The sequence below is a fragment of the Prionailurus bengalensis genome, chromosome B4 (genome assembly GCF_016509475.1).
Source record: "Prionailurus bengalensis isolate Pbe53 chromosome B4, Fcat_Pben_1.1_paternal_pri, whole genome shotgun sequence".
Lineage (NCBI taxonomy): Eukaryota > Metazoa > Chordata > Mammalia > Carnivora > Felidae > Prionailurus > Prionailurus bengalensis.
The window spans coordinates 136,538,440-136,558,149 of record NC_057358.1 but is presented as its reverse complement, the minus strand read 5'-3'; the positions used below and the strand labels follow the sequence as shown (position 1 = coordinate 136,558,149).

The window sequence follows — 19,710 nt, the reverse complement described above, 5'->3', positions numbered from 1 at the left end:
TTCCCCTACCCCGTGGTCTTCTAAGTTTCTCAGGATCCACATAAGAGTGAAAACATATGGTATCTGTCTTTCTCTGCCTAATTTCACTTAGCATAACACTCTCCAGTTCCATCCACGTTGCTACAAAAGGCCATGTTTCATTCTTTCTCATTGCCACGTAGTATTCCATTGTGTATATAAACCACAATTTCTTTACCCATTCATCAGTTGATGGACATTTAGGCTCTTTACATAATTCGGGTATTGTTGAGAGTGCTGCTATAAATGGTCTTTCACTTTAGAGGGACTATTCCAACATGCCTCAGACATCTGGATCCCTAAAAATGTTACCGGAATGGCAGACCCTTAAAGTTTCTTGGGGTTTATCTTCTCCCCCTTTCTGAGGCCTCTGGGATATTTGTTATTTCCTTCTTAGTAGGTGCGGTTAATAAGATATCATCATGCAGTGGGCCAGTGTGGTGTCTATTGCACATCATAACCATACAGAGACTTGGTAAATATCTATAGGACCCTCTGGGCAAGCCTTGCTCAGAGTTCCTTCACATTATATTATGGCAGGAAGCAGGTGAGTTGACGTAGTCCTGAGACAAGGTTGAAGGTATAGTGATGTCCCTGCCATATAAAGGAAAACTGTTGAAAAGGGAATTGAAAAATTAGCATTTGATACGTCCATAGCTCCATACCAGCTGCCAGGGGCTGTGTTGATTTGCATGTGTGATTGGCATCATCACTTGATTAAATTTGCAATCATCCATAATCATTTTCAAATATCCAAGTAGTTTTTGCATTGGGACACAGTGATTTGGATGGCATATGGTAGAAATCAACCCCTTGCCCTGTCTTTTACTCTTTGATGCACCCCAGGGAAGTTGTATACTTTTTAAACTCTCTGCTGAAGAGTTGGATCTTCTCCTTGGTCCTTCCTGCCATCATAGCCCCTTATTTCATGGATCAAAGAACAGATGTGAGGATTTGCAGTGACCAAGAATATTTATTTCTGTTATCTATTCTGAGTCTAGAGAAGTAACCACAGGGGGGTCTGTCACCTTACTGGACCCACTAGGACATGGACTTGGGCTTCCTCTATCCTCCATAGCCTCCAGTCTGACCCAGCAGACCATGTTGGCACTTTGGTTCTCCGTGAATTATCATTAGTTCAGAGCCACTAGGTAATAACCCTGAGTGGTCTAGGTATTTTCTTTCCCTTAATGCGTAGCCATTGTGGTAATTGGCTGAAGGATCTTCCGGGCAGGATTTGAAGGAAGATTCTCTGGACCCTCTGGGCAAGGTTTAAAGGAAAATTCTCAGTATATGTGTATGGCTGTATTGCAGGGTTGCTCCTCAAAGGTATCCAGATGGCCCCTTAGTTAAGGGGCTCTGTATCCGTGAATTGGTTTTGGTCCGTGACCTGGGGAAGAGGTCATGAATTCCCACTTTCATGACTCAATTCAGGCTTCTGCCCATCAGACCTGGAATTTTCTGTGCATTCTGTATATATCAGGCAGCACCTTAGTCTTTCCCAAGGACCTTGTGTTCAGTAAGCTAGTGCCAGAAATCCTTGCGCCCTGAAACACCCGAATGATGCCATGACTTCCTGTGGTAAGCACTCCCCAGGTGTAGCTCCAGAAGAAAGTTTCCCAGCTCCCAACGATAGGACATCTCCTAGCTGTGAGTGTGTTTCACTTAACGTCATGAATATCCGTGAGAGGAATATGTGGGACTTCCTACACTTGCCTTGTTTGCAGAATAATGCCGCCCTAGGTGGTCACAGTGGCACTGTGCATGGGCCATCTCTGTGCTCCACTGCCACTCAGGCCTGTCCATCTCAGGCCCCCATTCCCCTCTCCTAGACCCGTGGTTCTGATTTTCGGTATGATGGCACACTGGAATGGGGCGATAGGCTGTGCAGTGTGGAATGTGTTGCGAGTGATGTGTTACTGACTACTAATAAAGTTAAAATATGCAAGTGACTTTGTTTTCTGGCAAAGTACAGCGGTTGTCCCTGAGCTAACACCGCCTTCAGTTACTTGCATGGCCTTGTCTTTGAAGAGAGAAAGGGGCAGGTTACAGCTAATGTTAGAACGTGCCCGTACCTTGGCAGGGTGTGTGCGCGCGCACAACTCACACCGAGTTGGTGAGATGAACCGATCGTTGTGGGAACAGAGGGGAGAGTGAGTACTTCTGGCTGGTGAGCCGGGAGGTGGGTGGGGGCATTTGTCCAGGACACTGGCAGCAGCAGTGTGGATTGGGACTTGGCAAGGCCCTGGCTATGATCTCCTTTCATCCACAAGACAGTTCGAGCCTGTATCTCACGTAGTTTGCTTGGTCCATCAGCTTCCCTCCCTCCTCCAGAGTTTCTTTGGCTTTCTGGTGGAGTTTGATTACCTTGGCTGGTTTACTGTGTGGTCCCTTACTCTTCAGTGACCTCTAAATCTTGACCCTGTAGTTGTTGTCCTCTCTGTGGCCTCTGGTGGGGCGCCCATAATCTCCCTTCAGAGGATCCTTAGCAATGCAGTGTTGGTGGGCTTGGGAAAGAGGATACACAAGTCACTGAAAGTGCTTTTTCGTACCAACACGTATTGTTGCATCAGAAATAAACAAACCAATGATAAATCGCGATGCATGGGGGCAGACCTACCCCAGACGAGGCATCAGGGAAGACTTCTGGGGGAGATGGCATTTAAGGTGGGTCCTTTATGAAAGCATCAGGCACAAAGAAAGGAAGTCTGCTGTGTCACACACATTCAGAGCATGCCAGTCACATTGTACTTGCTGTGGGACGAAGAGGATCCCAGGCCGACAGAGGCCGGCATGGAATGGGAACTTAATATACTTGAAGACGGGAGGAAGGAGAACAGGTTAGGGGACAGCAATGAAGAGTTTAATACTAGGGACGCCTGGGTGGCTCAGTCGGTTAATTGTTATTGCTTAACCCAGCAATAACAATTAGAAACCTTGGGATCTACAACAACACGGATGAATCTTAAAAACATGGTAAATGAAGGAAGTAGTCAAGCACAAAAGAGTACACGCTGTATGATTATTCCATTTACGGGAACTCCTAGAAAAGCCAAAACCGGAGTGACCATGACAGAGAGCGATCGCTGGTTGCCGGAGCTGAGGTCAGGGGAGGGGCTGGTTCCAAAGGCCAAGAGTAGAATTTTAGGGTCGTGGAGGTATTCCTTAATACTGGCTGCGGCAGTGGTTAGATAAATATATACAACTGCCAAAACTCATGAAACTATACACTTAGGAATGAATTTTATTTTATGCAACTTACACTGGGGTAAAAGAAAACATTTTTAAAACACAGAAGATCGTCAAAGGACACGAATGAATCATTCACAGAGAAAGTACATAAAACTTTTAAACATGAAAAATGTGTGAGTGCAACAGCAAAAGGACACGCAAATCAAAACAGCAGTGAGGACCTGTGCCTTCGCCTGTCAGATTGGCAAGGATCTGGAAGTGGCGGTGGGAAATGTGGCAAAAAGCCTCTCACGGACCCTCCCTCATAAGAATAAATTAACACCGGGGCTCCTGGGTGGCTCAGTCGGTTGAGGGTCCGGCTTCGGCTCAGGCCATGATCTCACGGTTTGTGGGCTCGAGCCCCACGTCGGGCTCTGTGCTGACAGCTCGGAGCCTGGAGCCTGCTTCCGATTCTGTGTCTCCCTCTCTCTCTGCCCCTCCCCCGTTTATGCTCTGTCTCTCTCTCTCTCCTTCAAAACTAAATTTTAAAATTTTTTTTAAAAAAGAATAAATTAACACCTTTATGAAGTACATTTGAGCAATATGTAGTGAAAACCTTAGACACGTCCACACTTTTGACTCAAGAGTTAACAAACACGTGGCAGCCATTAAAAGTTAATTTCAAAGGTTTTTTAATGACATAAAAAATGCTCCTGATAAATACTGTGAGAAAACAGACCGTAACTGATACCTCTTATGATCTCAATGATGTTAAGTATGCATGGAGTTATGTGTGCCTGTGCACACAAAGAAATTCTGGAAGGAAATATACTAAAATATCAGTAGCGGTTATCTCTGGCTGTTATAATTATGAGTAATTTATTTTTTTCTTCATGGTTTCCCCTGTTTTCCAGTTTGAGACTGTGCACGTTTTATAATCAACATGAATAAACACATGAATGAAACAATTTTCAATAAATCAGCACACATTTTGCCAGAAATCACATGAGCAACCATTATCCAAAGTCACAAAGATATAGCCAAGTTTTTTCACTCATAAAAATGGCACCTGAGTGGCTCAGTCGGTGAAGCGTCTGACTTTGGCTCAGGTCATGATCTCACGGCTCGTGAGTTTGAGCCTCACATTGGGCGCTGTGCTGACAGCTCGGAGCCTGGAGCCTGCTTCCAATTCTGTGTCTCCCTCTCTCTCTGCCCCTCCCCTGCTCTCTCTCTCTCTCTCTCTCTCTCTCTCTCAAAAACAAACATTTTTAGGGGCGCCTGGGTGGCGCAGTCGGTTAAGCGTCCGACTTCAGCCAGGTCACGATCTCGCGGTCCGTGAGTTCGAGCCCCACGTCAGGCTCTGGGCTGATGGCTCAGAGCCTGGAGCCTGTTTCCGATTCTGTGTCTCCCTCTCTCTCTGCCCCTCCCCCGTTCATGCTCTGTCTCTGTCTGTCCCAAAAATAAATAAACGTTGAAAAAAAATTAATTAAAAAAAAAAAAACAAACATTTTTAAAAAATGTCCCAGTGGCTCTTTTTTTTTTTTTTTTTTGCCTTAGGCAGCTCTCCCTCTGGAGAGCTTCCTTTCTTTTTTAATGTTTTTATTTATTTTAAGAGAGAGATGGAGAGCAGGGAAGGGGCAGAGAGAGAGGGAGAGAGAGAACCCCAACCAGGCTGCATGCTGTCAGTGCAGAGCCCAACTCAGGGCTCCATCTCACAGACTGTGAGATCGTGACCTGAACCAAACTCAAAAGTCAGATGCTTGACCGACTCAGTGTTTGTTTACCACAATTTGTTAATCCTCTCAACAGTTAACAGACGTTTGGGTTGTTTTCAGTTTGGGGTCATTATGCAAGATACTTCTGTGAACATTTACATACAATTCTTTGTGTGGATACATGTTTTCATTTCTCTTGGGTAAATACCTCGTAGTAAAATTGCTGGGTTGTGTGAGTGTATGTTTGAATTTATAAGACACTGTCAAACCCTTTTCCAAAGTAACTACCATTTTGTAATTCCGTGAGTGACACGTAAGAACTCCAGGAGCTCGACATCCTCATCAATGCTTAGTATTGCCAGTCTGTCTTTTACCCATTTTGGTGTTGTGTAAAGGTATTTCATTCTGACTGAAAATTTTTTCTTAATGTTTATTTTTGAGAGAGAGAGAGAGACAGAGCATGGGTGGGGGAGGGGCAGAGAGAGAGGGGAGACACAGAATCGGAAGCAGGCTCCAGGCTCTGAGCGGTCAGCCCAGAGCCTGACGACGGGCTTGAACTCGTGAGCCACGAGATCATGACCTGTGCCGAAGTCAGACGCTTAACCGACTGAGCCACCCAGGCACTCCTCATTCTGCTTTTAATTTGCATTTCCCTGATGACTAATGACGTGGAGACTATTTTCATGTGATTATTAGCCATTCATATATATTCTTTTAAAAAGCATGTGTACAAATCTTTTGCATGCTTTATTGGTTTGTTTATTTCCCTATTGATTTGCAAGTGTTCTTTATATATTCTAGATCTGAGGTTTTTTTGTCGGCTACCTATTTTCACATATTTTCTCAGTGTGGCTTGCTTGTCTCTTTGTATTTTGAAGTACAAAAGTTTTTAATTTTGATAAAGCCTGTTTTATCTATTTAAAAATTTGTCATGGGTAGTTTTTAGGGGAGATCCATTTCTGGATGGTTTTTGAGTATGGTGTGAGGTCAGGTTGGAGGTTCATTTTGTTTCTATCCAGGTATCCCGTTGTCCCAGGAGTCTTTGTTGAAAAGGCTACTATTTCTCTGATGAATTACTCTGCACCTTTGTTGGAAATCAATTGACTATATAAGTATAAGTAGGTTTCTGGACTCTAGGCTCTTCCATTAATCTATAGGATTATTCTCACATCAATGCCACACTGTCTTGATTACTGTAGCTAAGTAGTTTAGTCTTGAAATTAGACTGTGCAAGTCCTCTAGACTTGTTCTTCTCTTTCACAATTGTATGACTATTCTAGGGTCTTTGTGTTTTAGAAGCAGTTTGTCCATATATCGAAGGAAAAAAACCTGCTAGGATTTTAATTGCCAATACATTGGGGAGAATTGCCACTTTAACTATATTCGGTTTTCTACTTCATGGACATGGTATAACTTTCCACTTGTTTAGGTGTTTAATTCTCCTAGGCAAGGTTTTGTTGCTTATAATTCTCAAATCTTACACATATGATGTTTATTTCTAAGTATTTTTTATTCAATCGTAAATGAATTTTTAAAATTTCATTTTCCAACTATTCATGGCCAGTAATTAGAAATACAGTGATTTTTGGGTATTTACTTAGAACACTGTGACCTTACTAAATTCACTGGCTAATTAGTTCAAATATTTTTATTGTAGATTTTCTAGTGTTTCTGAATATAATCATGTTGCCTACAAATAAAAGCAAGCTTACATCTTCCTTTGCAATCTGTATGCCTTCTGTTTCTTTTTCTTGCTTTATTTTACTAAGTAGGACATTAAGTGCAATGCTGAGCCGAAATGGCAAAATTGGACATCTTTCTCTTGTTCTGACCTGATCTTAGGTAGAAAGCATTCCATCTTGTAACATAGTGTGATGTTAGCCATGGGTGTCCTCCGGATGCCCTTTATTAGGTTAAGGGAGTTCCTTTCTGTTCCTATTTTGATGGCTTCTTTTTTTATCGTATGTGTTGAATTTTGCAAAATTCAAATTTTGCAATTCAATTTTCTGCATCTGTTCTGATATTATGTAATTTCCCTCCATTATTCTATTAACATAGTGAATTATATTGATCAACTTTTAGTTCAGCCAGTTTACATCCTGGGATGAAATCCCACTTGGTCATAATATATAGTATCCTTTTTATATATTTAATTTTATTTGCTGAAATTTTGTTAAAAATTTTTTGCATCTTTTTTCATGAGCGACATTTGTCTAAAGTTGCCCTTGCTTGTAAAATATTTCTCTTAGTTTGGGATCAGGTTAACATGGGAAAATCTGTTGAGAAATGTTTCCTTCCTCTCTACTTTCTGGCCAACATTATTTATTTTCCTTAAATGTTTGATATAATTCACCTGAGAAGCCATATAGGCCTGAATTTTTCTTTTTAGGACTGTTTTAAGATAAAAAAAAATTTTAAATAGAGAATTATTCAAATTTTCTATTTCTTCTTGGGTCATTTTTGGTAATTTGTGTTTTCAACACATTCCATTTCATCTTAATTGTCAAATGGGTTGACATAAAGGTATATATAATAGCCCCTCATTATCCTTTTTAAACATAACCTTTTACTTCAGAAGTTTTACATTTATATAACTATTGTGGAGATAGTGCAGAGAATTTTCATGTGCCCCACACTCAGCTTCCCCTGTTATTAACATCTTACACTATTAGTATCGTAGATTTTTCCCAATTGATGAACTAATATTGATGTATTATTGTTAACTAGTTAGTCTGTACTTTATTTATATCTCCTCAGTTTTCCCCTAATATCCTTTTTCCGTTCCAGGATATCACGTAGGATACATCCGCCATTACATTTAGTAGTCGTGTGTCCTTAGGCTCCTCTTGGTTCTGACAGTGGCTCAGACTTTCCTTGTTTTTTAACAACCTTGCCTGTTTGGGGGATTATTGGTCAGATATTTTACAGAATGTCCCTCAATTGGGATTTGGCTGATTGGACTGGCGTAATGTGTTTTGGGAAGGAAGACCACAGGGGCAAATTACCATTCTCATTCCATCGTTTCTAGGGTGTAGAGTATTAATATGACTTGCACTGTTGACGTTGCCCTTGATCATGTGGTTTAAGGTAATGTCATTTTTTGTGAACCTATCTGTGTCTTCATATTAATTGTGCCCTTTTTTGTGACAGCATACATTGGGGTCATAAAGAAGATCCAATTGAAGTGTTTGTTTAGTCCGTTAATATTTAAAGTAATTGTTGATATATTTGGATTTGGATCTCCCTTTTTTGTTTTTTGTTTTTTTTGTTTTCTCTTTTTCTTCCTTCTTCTCAGACATTTGGAACATTTTTTGGAATTCCATTTTAATTTTCTTATAGTCTTTTTAGTTATGCTTTTTTAGATAACTTTTCATGGGGACTGTAGTATACATATTTACCTGCTCATCGTTAGCCTGCAACCAGTTGACGCTGTATCACTTCACGTAAAATGCAGAACCCACGTGAGCATATAGGTCGCTGTCCTGCCCCACCGTGCCCTTTAAACCGTGGGTATTATATGAATTATACTTATCCATATTACAAATGCCACAAAACAATGTTATTACTGTTTCGCTTTAAAGAACTAGAAATAAATTTAGAAGATAAAAAGCCAAAAAAAAATAGCCTTTTGTATTTTTTCCCGATATTTACCATTTCTGACACTTTTCTCATTCTTTTCTGAAGAGTCGAGGTCTCCATCTGCTATCATTTCCCAGCAGCCCGAAGAACTTCCTTTATCGAGGCACCGGTGTGCTCAAGACGGGTTCCCTTAGCTTTCTTTGATTTAGAAATGTCTTCTTGTACCCTTCATTTTTGAAGGATATTTTCTTAGATGAAAAAGTCTTGGGTGAGTTCTTTTTCTCTCTTGGCCCTTCAGGATGTCGTTCCACTTCCTTCAGCTTCCATGATTTTGGATGAAAAGCCATCTGTTAAAATGTCCCCTGAATGTAATGAGTAATGTTTCTCTTGTTGCATTCAGGATTTACTCTTTGAATTGGACTTTGTCATGTGCCTTGGCATGGCCTTTTTCATGGTATTCTACTTGGTGTTTGTTCAGCATCTTAATCTGTAAATGGATATCTTTAATCAAATTTGGGGACATTTTGACCTGTCGTCTCCAAATATTCTTTTCTGCCCCATTATTTCTCTCCTCTCCTCCTGTGATTCCAATTGCGTGTATGTCAGACTTTTCTCCCTAGAATGTTCCATCTTCCATGGAAGTTCCAAAAACTTCCATCTGGGTTTTTTAATATGTTCTATAATTGCAGATTCTGTCCTCAACTTTTTGAGTATTAAATCATGAAGACTCTAACTTTTGTTATCATTTTTTCGATGAGTATTGTTTCTTTTGTTTTCGCTAGGTGGTTGTCTTGGTTGGACTCAAACTTCATATTCTGTTTCTTGGGTGGCAGCTCTGATCTAAGTTCAGATCTTGGTGTTTAGCTAAGTATTACGAGAAGGTTCTGATCATGTGAGATTCAGAGCCAGTCAGAAATGTGGTAGGACAGAGCTTGGGGAATCCCTCTCTGGCTCTTTTTCTTCCAGGATTTCCCCCTTCTCTCTAGGGGTCTTGCCTCACCTGGGTTTGGTCTTCTAGTGTTCCAGGCCATAAAGGCTACTTTTTTTTTTTTTTTCGGGGGGGGGGGGGTGGGTACTGGTACCCTTGGCAACCTTCATGCTACAGCACCTAGCACCAGGCTGAAAGCATTGAACATCCTCTTCACAGCTCGACTCCTCTCAGCACGGAGTCCCAACAGGAGTTGGGTTTTGCCGTCCCGACATCTGTTCACCCTGTAGTGCTTTTAGGTAACTGCTTTTGGTATTATGCCCAGAGCTTGTTGTGACTATCTGTAGGAGGATTAGTCCAGTAGGATTGGACTCCTCCATTACTGGAAGAAGAAATCAGGTTTTAGTATTTTTATATTAATTTGTATAAGTTCTTTATGTTTTAAGAAAATCTGCAATTTGTTATGCATATTTATGTTACATAACTTTACAAGTCTGTTTTTTTTTTTTTTGGCCTTTTTTTGGGTGGGGGGCGTCCATTGTGGTGCTTGAACTCATGACCCTGAGATCAAGAACTGAGTTGAGATCTAGAGTCAGATGCTCAACTGACTGAGCCACCCAGGCGCCTCTGGTTTTTGGCTCTTAAGTTTTATTTCAATATTTCTGGCATACGGAACTTTTTTATGCTGATGGCATTGAATAGGGAAATTTGTGATTTTCCTTCTTAAATGTTACTTAAAAACCCATTCCTATTCAAATACCAGTTGAATATAGACCTAGATTTTCCTTTGCTAGTGGTCCTTGCTTTTACGTTTCACTTCTTCACTTATTTTGAATTTATTTTAGTATAGAGAATGGGGTGAGTCTGATATTTTCCCCAAATATCTAATGTGATATTTAAAAAAAAAATTTTTTTTTCAACGTTTATTTATTTTTGGGACAGAGAGAGACAGAGCGTGAATGGGGGAGGGACAGAGAGAGAGGGAGACACAGAATTGGAAACAGGCTCCAAGCTCTGAGCCATCAGCCCAGAGCCTGACGCGGGGCTCGAACTCACGGACCGCGAGATCGTGACCTGGCTGAAGTCGGACGCTTAACCGACTGTGCCACCCAGGCACCCCTCTAATGTGATATTTTTCCCAAAGAGCAAGTAATTTCCTACACATAGCGTATGAAGCTGATTGCATTTAACAGTAGACCCGGTGTTTCCATTATAGAAAATTAATTTCTAACCTGCTGAAATCTAAGGTGGAAATATATAGCATTAATAAACTCTATCCAGGTTGTGGGCAACGTGAGGAAGGAAGGCCAAGAATGAAAGGCGAAACTTTGTTTTGTATGTGAACAGCAAGGCATTAGACCACTGTCACAGTCTCCTTCTTAGATGTTGTCATGTATACACAATGAAAATCAATCCATCAGTATCTCCCATTCTCATGAAAACATATATGGTCCTAATAGCATTTATCAAGCATTGGGTGCTATACTCATAACATGACCCAGGTGCTATGCAAGTGTTAAATGCTAATAATACTAATTCTTAGTGACAAATGCTCATAATATTAATCCTTAGTGACAGATGCTAATAATACTAATCCTTCATGATAAACGCTATAAAGGAAGGAGGCAGAGTGCTATGGGACAGGCTAACAGGGCAAAGAGCCCTGGTTATGGACCTCCCAGAAGGCTTCCCTGAGAAAGTAATGATTAAGTTGAGCTCGAAAGAGGAGTAGAATTAAGAATGGGACGTATGATGAGGAGTGTGGCATTGGTCAAAGGAAGCAGCAGATATAAGGGACCTTGGGCAAGGAAGAGCATAACCCTGAACTGAAGGGCCACACAACTCCGTGTGTGTTTGCGTGTGCACACATGCATGCTGGTACTTTCTCGCGTGGCCCGCGTCTGATCCACCCGAGGCCAGTTTCCTTACAGCCACTAGTTTTGGCCGTCAAAACAGGGTAGTCTGTCTTGTGGCGTTCCCCACTTTTGCATCTCATATCTGCCGTTGAAGAATCTTAGCCCAAATTCTTTTCGTCCCCCCGTTATGGAAGCGTGGGTGATGCTTAGCGGCTGGGTCACATAGACAGTAGGGTGGCGTGTGTGATGGGACACCTGCTGGTGATCCAATACTGCAGTAGGGGCTTTTCGATCTAGTAGCTTTAATCCTTAGAGCAACCCTCCCCGAGGAGGACGTTATGCTCATTTTATAGATGAGAAAAATAGAGCATCAGAATAGTGAGCAACATGTTGGAGGCCACACGGGTAGGGAGTGAAGGAGCCAGGACCGGCTGTCTGGTGTGTCTGCGTTCCCGTCAGGCGGCCCCCGCTGGCACCTTGCCTTTCCGAACCCCTGGGCCCGAGTCACGGGGCCACGCTGGCTTTGGTAGTTTCCTTTTCAACAATTTTCCAGTTACTCGTTCCCGCTGTGATTTCGCGTCTGTACTTGTTTTCAGTTGCTGCCGTGACAAAGCAGCACAAGCCGAGTGGAAAAATGCAGAGTCCGTTTCTCGCCTTTGCGGCCTCCTAGAGGCACCTGCTTCCTGGGCACCCGGCCCTTCCTGCGTCTCCAGTCACCTCCTTGGCCCTTCTCCTGTCCTCACGTCTTTTTCTGGCTACAGCTCGGAGAAACTCTCTGATACGGAGAACTCCTGATAAGATCGGCCCACCGGATCCCTGGTTAGCCTGGGTACCCTCCCATCTCTGCACCTGTGCCTTAATCACATCTGCACAGTCCCTTTTTGCCACCGGAGACCACACTCATAGATCCCGGGGATTAGGAAGTGGATGCGTCCCGGGCCTTTACTCTGCCTCCCGTGGTGACTGAACTCTCCAAATAGTGACTTTGAAAGAATTATCTCATGAACATGAGAATCAAATTCCTTTGTTTCTTCCTTCAACTGTATGCTACCTACCGCTAAGGGAATACAGGAACAAGGAGCTGTAGCGTCAGTTTGGTTTTCCTTGCTTTTTTAAAAGTCAGTTGGTAGTACTATTTTACTAAATTATCTTGTTTGTTTGCCTTAGATTTGAAACTTCACCTAAATTCATTGCTGCACTCTTCAATATTAAACATCTAATCCATGAAACATTATAGGAAAAATATTTACAGTAATATTCTTACTTTTTTAAATCCAGATTTGGACTTAAAACCACCGCTAGAGTCAACTGGAAACAATTTCTAACCTCATTTTATGAGTCCCAGTGGTTGGAAGTCAACAACACGGTTCCCCCGACCGAAAGAAACAGGTATGTGGGAAAACAAAAACAAAAACAGAAGAACCAAATTAAATCTATGAGAATATCTGCATTACTTTTTCTTGAGGTTTTGAATCACAAATTAGTCTTCATGGGATAATTATGAACCTTGACGCAGGGATTTACCATTCATCAACTGTCTCCCACACAAGCATTCTTATTTCAGATGGCCTTAAACTCTAAGATGGGTATAATTATCATTCCAGTTTCTAGAGGAAAACCTGAGACTATAAGGGTCTTAACTCGACCTGCCACTGAGTGAGCGCGGTGGAGGCAGAAACGGAGACTGAGTATTGGACGTGCGCACATCAACGCTGCCAGCGTCACACTGAGCTTTGCGTGTGTTCTTGGGAAATTGTGTAGAAGCATGTTGTGTTAAGTGTTGCACAGAAAGGAACAATCCACATTCATTTGTCTCCTGACCACTATGCGCGGTGCAGTTATCGTGGGTCAGGGGGATTTTTTGCCCCGAGCGCCATTATTTCTGTTTTCATTCGAACGTCTATTACAACTTCAGATTTACGTATCACGTAAATTGTGGTGGGGCCGAAAATGTAAAGCAAGTACTTAATAATATGACATTTTAAAGTTTAGGCTTTTGCTCTAAGAAGTATTTTGTTTACGTGAATGTGTATCCTGTATGGATCGCCCTATATACATTTTAAGGGAAAAAAAACAGGCTTTATAATCTCGGCACGTTCATCGAAAGCACTATGCTCTGTTGTAAAGTAAAATATGAGAAAAATAGAGCATCAGAATAGTGAGCAACGTGTCGGAGGCCACACGGGTAGGGAGTGAAGGAGCCAGGACCGGCTGTCTGGTGTGTCTGCGTTCCCGTCAGGCGGCCCCCGCTGGCACCTTGCCTTTCCGAACCCCTGGGCCCGAGTCACGGGGCCGCAAAGTTAATTCCCATTTCACTAGGTCCGCTCTGTGTCTCAGGGGTTTATGAATATTTGATGAACTGCCCTGGTTACTGGCCTTCCAGGTATTTAAAGCTCCCTTCCCACCCCTCCACCCCCCACCCCGTTCCTGGGATGCAACTCCGTGAGCCTATTTCTTAAGGGAAGTTACTTCTGTTTTTTGCGATTTTCTTGACTGAAAGATAGGAAAGAATTAAAATGTGAGTTTCATTTACTTTAAAACAGTGATTCTCAGGGCACCTGGGTGACTCGATTGGTTAAGTGTCTGACACCTCTTGATTTCGGCTCGGGTCACTGTCTCAAGGTCACGGGATCAAGCCCCACATCACGTTCTGCGCTGACAGTGGAGAATCTGCTTGGGATGTGCTCTCTCTCTCTCTCTGTCTCCCTGCTTCTCTCTCTCAACATAAATAAAGTTTAAATAGTGATTCTCGACTAGGGGCAATCCCAGCCACCCAGAGACGTTTTTGGTTGTCACAGCTGGGGTGGGGGTGCTAATGATATCTAGTGGGCAGTGGCCAGGTTTGCTCTAAACATCCCACAGTGCCTAGCACGGTACCCCCTGTCCCACCCCCAACACACACCAGAGAACTCCTGGGCCCCCTGGTCGGTGGTACTGTATAAGGTGATGATTATTGCAGAAGCATCCATTCATTCCTGTGCCAGTGATCTTTGGAAAAACCAGGTTGCAGTAGTCACATGAGCAACCAGACTCAGGAATTCCGCTACTTTATATATTTCTTTAAAAAAATTTTTTTTAGTGTTTATTTTTGAGAGAGAGACAGAGTGCGAGCTGGGGAGGGGCAGAAAGAGAGGGAGACACAGGCTCCGAAGCAGGCTCCAGGCTCCGAGCCGTCCGCATAGAGCCCGACGTGGGGCTCGGACCCACGAAGCGCGAGATCATGACCTGAGCCGAAGTCGGACGCCCAACCAACTGAGCCAACCGGGGCGCCCCTACTTTATATATTTCTTAGAAATGGTCGTAGGTGTGTGTGTGTGTTTCTGTGTTTTTGTACAGCTGGAGAAAGCTAAGGTGGCTGTGTAGATGCAGCAGTAAACCCCCCGCCCCAAACGGATGTGAGAATTGTTGAGCTGATTCACGATCATTTTTTTTTTTTAATTTTAGAAGGAGGGAAAGAGCACAAGTGGGGGAGAAGGGCAAAGAGAGAGGGAGAATCTTTTTTCTTATTTATTTATTTATTCATTTATTTATTTATTTATTTTCAAGTTAGCTAACATACAGTGTGGTCTTGGCTTCAGGAGTAGAACCCAGTGATCCATCTGTTACACACAACACCCGTGCTCGTCCCAAAAAGTGCCCTCCTTAATGCCCATCACCCATTGAACCTCTCTCCCTCACCCCAGCCCACCCCCATCAACCCTAAGTTCTCTGTATTTAAGAGTCTCTTGTGGTTTACCTTCCTCTCTGTTTTTATCTTATTTTTCCTTTCCTTCTCCTATGGTCGTCTGTTGAGTTTTTAAATGCCACGTATGAGTGAAATCATATGATATCAGTCTTTCTCTGACTGACCTATTTCATTGAGCATAATATCCTTCAGTTCCACCCACATTGTTGCAAATGGCAAGATTTCATTCTTTTTCATCACCGAGTAATATTCCATTGAATATGTATACCATGTCTTCTTTATCCATTCATCAATTGATGGACATTTGGGCTCTTTCCATAATTTGGCTATTGTTGATAGTGCGTCTGTAAACATTGGGGTGCCTGTGCCCCTGCAAATCAGCATTTTTGTATCCTTTGGATAAATTCCTAGTAGTGCAATTATTGGGTCACAGGGTAGTTCTATTTTGAATTTTTTGAGGAACCTCCATACTGTTTTCCAGAGTGGCTGCACCAGTTTACATTCACACCAACGGTACGAAAGGGTTCGTCTTTCTCCACATCCTCGCCAACATCTATTAGTTTTAGCTATTCTGACTGGCGTGAGGTGGTATCTCATTGTGGTTTTGATTTGTATTCTCCTGTTGCTGAGTGATGTTGAACATTTTTTCATGCGTCTGTTAGCCATCTAGATGTCTTCTTTGGAAAAGTGTCTATTCATGTCTTTTGCCCATTTCTTCACTGGATTATTTGTTTTTTGGGTGTTGAGTTTGATAAGTTCTTCATAGATTTTGGATACTAACCCTTTATCTGATATGTCATTGGCAAATATCTTCTCCCATTCCATTGGCTGCCTTTTAGTTTGTTGATTGTTTCCTTTGCTGTGCAGAAGCTTTTTATCTTGATGAGGTCCCAATAGTTCATTTTTGCTTTTATTTCCCTTGCCTCTGGAGACATGTCAAATATGAAGTTGCTATGGCTGAGGTCAAAGAGGTTGCTGCCTATTTTGTCGTGTAGGATTTTGATGGTTTGCTGTCTCACGTTTAGGTCTTTTATCCATTTTGAATTTATTTTTGTGGATGGTGTAATCAAGTGGTCCAGGTTCATTCTTCTGCAAGTTGCTGTCCAGTTTTCCCAGGCCATTTGCTAAAGAGACTGTCTTTTTTCCATTGGATACTCTTTCCTGCTTTGTTGCAGATGAGTTGACCATACATCTGTGAGTCCATTTCTGGGTTCTCTATTCTGTTCCCTTGATCTATGTGTCTGCTAAGCAGCCTCCATCCTCACACAGAGCCCAGCTCAGTGTTCAATCCCATGACCCTGGGACTGTGACCTGAGCCAAAATCAAGAGTTGGTCACTTAACTGACTGAGCTACCCAGGTGCCCCTCATTCTTTTTTTAGTGGGAAACATCATCCCGTCTAACTGAACATTGAAAAGCAGAGGCCGACAGGGGTATCTGTAGGTTTGTATTATGAGATTCTGCAGCCCCCTTCTGATCAGAGTCCAGGGTGAAGTCAGCTTTGATTTCTGAGTGGGGTGGTCATAGGCCTTCAGGAACACACGTCCAGACTGATGGACCTGCGCTCAGGGGACGGTTGCGAGAGGCAAGAAAGGGAGAGGAGAGGGCTCTGATGATGTTGGTGGCCGTGGCCATTGTCAACAGGGAGGGGGACGTTGTTAAGGTTGACATTCCCACCGTTTTAACATGGGAAGTGTGTGCCCTCACTTACCGTGTGGGTGAATGTGCCTCGACACGCTCCCCCCTATACACAGGGAGGTGACAGTCTCAGCGGTGATCGTGATCTCTTTCCTGGCCTCTTTTGAGACCAGGGGCACAGACTGGCGAGACAGCTAGCCACGGTTAGCTGGTATGGGAAATGGAGAATGATGGGACAGCAAGGCTGATGGCATCCACACCGTCTCCCCTATCAGGTACCGCACTGCCTGAGCGACCAGTGGGCCCACACAAGCACAGTACACTTTCAGGAAGAAAAGCCATCCACTAATAAAGCATTGTGATGGTTGTAAGTTGCTTTTTTTTTTTTTTTTGCATTAAGGAAGAACAGAGTTCGAGAGAGTAACCTTATTCCTGTTTTTCTCTTCATCCTCTTGTAGCATCACTTCTAAAAATCAATCTTGCGAGGAAAACATTATCCCCAAGTTATCTAGACACGAGGGTCACTCTGCGTCACTGAAGAAAGCACTACTGAACGCCAAGACCGTAAGATTTCGAACCCCTTCCCTGGTGAAAACCTCACTGTTTCTCAGAACGAGAACACTCAGACCCAGGCTAACAAAAACCGTATTTTCATCCATTTACCCAACCAACACACATGTTTTGAACTCCTGCTATAAGCTAGCAATTGTCCCGAGTGCTTAGGGATATAACCTCACTCCTGACCTCAGGAGCTGGCTGGGATTGGGAGGTCAGATAACATAAAATGTCCTGCACCGAGGTGAGGGAGATGCCAGGGGATGAGAACGGCACATGGCACGGTCGCTGAGGGTGCACTGTCTGCTCACCACTCACTGCCTAACGAGTAAGCCGGACCTGTTGAGCCTTCCTCACCCCAGCCCAGAGGGTGTGGGTTCGTCACAACGTGTGGCCCATCACAGGAACGTTTTCTTAGTTCTAAAGAGCCTATTTAATGGTTTAATTATGCTGCGGAAGGCGGCTAATTCATGAATTTGTAACTCGCTTTAAATATTAGCTCCTGTCCCACCTTAATGTGTATTTAGAAAGCAGCATTTGGATACTTTGGAAACGTGCAGCATTTTCCCAAGTTGGCTGCTGACTTAGCACATTCAACAGCCGAATCCAGTAAACATGGAGGAGTCCAGTGACTTGCTTTGCCTCAGACTCAGATGTGACTGTATGCAGAAGAGGAGACACTTGGCCTCGGCGCGAGCCTTCCTGCAGGGCGGCTGTAGGGCAGCGTTCTGGGGAGGAGCCCACGTGGCCTGGAGGCGGACCTCAAGGTTCAGAGGTTTGCTGTCTATACTGGAGACTGTGGTTCCTCGTCTCCGTTGATCTAGAATGCCGTTGCTTATGGTTTCTGAGCCTAGTGTAGACGCAGAGATTTGGGGTTCTGTTTTCCTGGGAGAGGGGAGCATTTTAGCTGGCCTGCCTGTTCTTTCAACGTTTATTTATTTTTGGGACAGAGAGAGACAGAGCATGAACGGGGGAGGGGCAGAGAGAGAGGGAGACACAGAATCGGAAACAGGCTCCAGGCTCCGAGCCATCAGCCCAGAGCCTGACGCGGGGCTCGAACTCCCGGACCGCGAGATCGTGACCTGGCTGAAGTCGGACGCTTAACCGACTGCGCCACCCAGGCGCCCCTGGCCTGCCTGTTCTAAGTAATCTTTAGAACTAGATGACCCTGGTCTCTTACACTGAGTGAACGATGATAATGAGTGCTTACGTCGTGCCGGGGACTGTCTCCTGTGACTTACCCGTCTTCACTCGCTTCCGCCTCTCCACACCTCTGTGAGGTAGACACTATCACGATCTCCGTTTAAGCCTTTCCCTTTGCCCTCATCTGCCGAGGAAAGGGAACGGCAGTGTTAAGTATCCGGCCTGAGGCTCCCAGCTGGTGAGTGGCGGGGCTTGACTCAAACCAGCTGCTCCAGAGGGAGGCCCACTGCAGCCTTGGGCAGAGCCGCCTGCGAATGTGTCGGCTGGGCCTCCTCTTGGACACAAGTGAAGGCTTTTGTGTGTTTACCCGCCTCAGCGCCTAGTGGTCCATTGACGTAATTTAATTAAAAATAGTGAAATCTCATCTCCGTTAATGGAGGGCTGTAATAACGCCAGCCACTCCAAGTATGGGACTATTTAGCGGTCATTGATGTGCTGTTTCACAAACAGAACCGATCAACGAACACGCAGGGGTGAGGAATCGAGTGCCTGCCCCACGCTGGGCCGTGTGTGCCGTGGGCGCTGGCGCTGAATGCACAGATGAGTGACGCAGAGGCCTGGCCAATGATGAGCTCACACTCTGGAGTGACACATGACAGCAGTGAGCGTCTGATGCTTAGAGTTGCCGGATGCCAAGTGGGATTTCCGACCCCCACCCCCCACCCCCGACCGCCATTTGCCGTGGTCTTGGGCACGCTCTGGAACCCGGAAGGAGGCAGGCAGAGGGAGAGAGCCAGGAGTAGGCAGGAGAGGGCATTTTTGCCTGGCTGCAGAGGACAGCGGTGGGAAGCACGTCCCTCTCCTGCTGTAGAGAGGGATGCAGAATTGTTACAGAAAGAAAGGCAGCTTTACGTCTGCTCCGACTCATGCGTCCCAAGTAGCTGTGTGCTCTTTCCACACACCATCACCTTCCCTCTGAGTGACCCAGTCACCTCGATCACTTGTATTGAAACCTGGCGTGGCTCACTTTCTGTCACCCAAAAACTATTTGTACCCTACGTGTTTATCCACCCTTGTTTTCAGTGTTGTTTGCAGCCCACGTGATTTTCTCGGTAGAAAGTCCAAAAGAATCTTCCAGAACATACTAGAATTAATAACAGAAGTTAGAAGGTCAGTGTTCAAACATCAATAGTATTTCTATAAGCTGCAGTAATCAATTAGAAAAGTAAACTTTAAAATATCATTTCTAATAATTTTATTTAAAAAAATCAAATGCCTAGAAACATAACCTAACAAAAAAAAATGAAAATTCTCTACATTGAAGACCACAAAGATTGCTTATAGAAGTAATAACAAGTCCTTCACAAACCTCCAGTAAATATCAGAGGAAGGAATGCCTCCCAACTCATTCTCTGAGGCCGAT

At 43.8% G+C, this 19,710-nt stretch overlaps 1 protein-coding gene across 4 annotated transcripts in view; it reads left to right on the top strand.

Annotated features, from left to right (window-relative positions):
- The window catches only part of EFCAB6 (EF-hand calcium binding domain 6), a 240,063-nt gene that overhangs the window by 101,368 nt on the left and 118,985 nt on the right, over positions 1-19,710 (top strand). For all 4 annotated transcript variants that reach the window (XM_043562841.1, XM_043562842.1, XM_043562840.1 and 1 more), the window contains 2 exons: positions 12,546-12,656; positions 17,048-17,153. In XM_043562841.1, the coding sequence (XP_043418776.1) occupies positions 12,546-12,656; positions 17,048-17,153 (217 nt within the window). The remainder of the gene's footprint in view (positions 1-12,545; positions 12,657-17,047; positions 17,154-19,710) is intronic.